This window comes from Myotis davidii, unplaced genomic scaffold (genome assembly GCF_000327345.1).
Source record: "Myotis davidii unplaced genomic scaffold, ASM32734v1 scaffold1204, whole genome shotgun sequence".
NCBI classification, from domain to species: domain Eukaryota; kingdom Metazoa; phylum Chordata; class Mammalia; order Chiroptera; family Vespertilionidae; genus Myotis; species Myotis davidii.
In genome coordinates, this window is record NW_006294755.1 from 381,700 (window position 1) to 384,334 (window position 2,635).

General features: G+C 55.9%; 1 protein-coding gene across 1 annotated transcript in view; it reads right to left on the minus strand.

Annotated features, from left to right (window-relative positions):
- The window catches only part of GIPC1 (GIPC PDZ domain containing family member 1), an 11,222-nt gene that overhangs the window by 4,754 nt on the left and 3,833 nt on the right, over positions 1–2,635 (minus strand). Inside the window, exons 3-4 of the mRNA XM_006769199.2 lie at positions 777–1,097; positions 1–150 (exon numbers count right to left, since the gene is read on the minus strand). The exon at positions 1–150 is cut by the window's left edge and continues 4 nt beyond it. Of these exons, the coding sequence (XP_006769262.1) occupies positions 1–150; positions 777–1,064 (438 nt within the window). The 5' untranslated portion in view covers positions 1,065–1,097. The remainder of the gene's footprint in view (positions 151–776; positions 1,098–2,635) is intronic.

The following is a 2,635-nucleotide window of genomic DNA, read 5'->3' on the forward strand; positions in this document are numbered from 1 at the left end:
AGTGAGGCCCAGCGCCTCCTCAGACTTGAACACCTCCACCTCCTTACGCTGCCCCTTGACATGGGCAAAGATGAAGTCCTCCAGCCCAATCTGGCCCCCCAGGAGCTTGTCCATGTCCACTTTGTGGGTGTTGAGGGTGCAGAACATCACCTGCAGAGGTAGGAGACACTTAGCTCTCACCTCCCTCCCTCGTCCTTTGAGGAAGAAGGAAAGAGATTCTGGAAAGGCCTGGGGGTCCCCACCCCAGTGCCTGACCACTCCAGGAGCCAGGGCAGGACCCCACTGGGATGTCAGCTCAGCTAGGGCTGAAATTTCTGTCCTAGCAAAAACCTCCCTGCCGGTCCAGGGCACAGAGCCTGGCCCACGGTGGGTGCGCAGTACATGCTTGTGGAAAGCAGAAGGGCACAGACACCCACCCAGCCTACTGAGACCCCTGTGGCTACTTCTTGCTCAATCCCTCCTGTCCTCTCTTTCCTTGTGCCCAAGTCCTTGGGGTCAGGCCTCTCTCTGCATCGTGCAGAAGTGAATCTTGCACCAGACCTCCAGCCCCCACAATCCACTGGGGTGCAAGCCTCTCAATGCATGAGGGAATGCAGCATCCAGTCCTGGACATCAGTTCCCATACTCCACTCCGGCATAGGTGTCCCACTAGCTGATGAAAACTCAGCATCCAGCCCTGGCCTCCAGTTCCCCATAATTCCGTGTGGCATAGGCCCCCGCATCTGCGGCTTTGGCACTGAGCCCACCGTCAGAACCCGGGACTCCCCGATGTGTACCTCGGCAGCTGGCAGCCGGAAGGCCTCCGCGATCTTGCCATACAGCTCCTTGACATTGGTAAAGCCTTCGATGCGACCCGTGGGACTGCCGTGGGCCAGCTGGGTGTGGAACACAAGGCGGGGCCGCAGGGCCGGGGGAGGGGGAGGCAAGCCCATTTGGGGCCCCCCTACCCCACCTCCACCCAGGGGCCCCGGCTCCTCCACACCCAGCCCACCACGGCCTGTCTCAGCTTCTTCATTTTCCACCAGAGGTGGCGCCTTTTTCCGCCGCCCCAGTCCCAGTGGCATGAGCAGCGGGAAGAGGGAGCACGCCCAGGAGATCTGCAGGGTGAGAAAGTGGGTTTGGGGCCTGGGGAGTGGCCCCCAGACATCGTTCCCCACCATTAGCACTTACAGGCCCAATGACAGAGAACAGAGTGGCCTCAGTTCAAATCCCTGGCCCCAGCACTTTCATACTCATAAATAACATTAGCAGCTAATATCTATACAACCCCATGCTAACTGCTCCATGACCTTACTTCATTGTTACACTGCATCGTGATGTAGGGATCATATTATGTTACTAGAGGCTTGGTGCACGAAATTTGTGCGTGGGGGAGGGGTACCCTCAGCCCAGCCTGCACCCTCTTGCAATCTGGGACCTCTCGGACAGTGGGCCATCCCTCTCACAGTCCAGGACCACTGGCTCCTAACTGCTCACCTGCCTGACCGCCCTTAACAACTCTGTCTGCCTGACTCATCACCCCTAACCACTCTGCCTGCCTGCTGGATGTCCCTAACTGCTCGCCTGCCTGCCTGATTACTCCTAAGCATTCTGCCTGCCTGATCACCCCTAACCACTCTGTCTGTCTGCCTGATCGCCCCTAACCACCTCTGCCCAAGGCCCTGCCACCACTGCTTCATCTGGAAGGACATCCGGAAGGTCATTCGGCTGTTTGGTCTAATTAGCATATTACACTTTTATTATTATAGATGTGTCTGTTTTTATGCTAAAACATACCATTTCAATTACAATAGCTTTGTCATTATAGATGATTACACCCATTTAACCGATGAGAAAATGGAGGCCCAGAGTGGTTAAATTCCTCTTTATTTTTCTACTAGAGGCCCAGTGCATGAAATTCGTGCATGGGAGGTGTAGAAGGGGTCCCTTAGCCTGGCCTGCACCCTTTCAAAATCTGGGACCCCTCAGGGGATGTCTGACTGTCAGTTTAGGATCCCGTGGATGGGCCCTAAACCGGCAGTCGGACATGCCTCTCACAATCTGGGACTGCTGGCCCCTAACCACTCTGCCTGCCTGCCTGATCACCCCTAACTGCCTTTGCCTGCCTGCCTGATCACCCCTAACCACTCTGCCTGCCTCCCTGATCACCCCTAACCACCTCTGCCTCCCTGATTGCTCCTAACTGCTCACCTGCCTGCCTGCTTGATTGCCCCTAACCACTCACTGGGGGAGTGGCTGGCGGCAGGGGTGTGGGGGAGCGAGGGGCAGTGGTCGTTCTGGTCTCTGGTCGTTCCACAGTTTCAGATGCTGGGCTTTTATTATATAGGATCAGTTGCCATCATTAGTGCTATACAAAAAATTTCTGGCCCTCCCTTCAAAGCACATAGGCAGAGGGCACTTACAGACCTTCTGATTGGGCAGACATGTCACTAGTTCTGGACAGTGAGTTGTGAGAGGAAGTAACACGTGACATTTCTGAACTGAAGCGTTTAATTACCAGAGTGAGAGCCTCCGGAGACCTATCTCTCCCTGGCAGGGTGACCAGCCACAACTGAAATGGTGGTGGCTCCATCAGGCCAGGCCCTACGTGACTACAGTGAGTGGAACTTCCCAAGAAGCTGCAATGGACACGGAG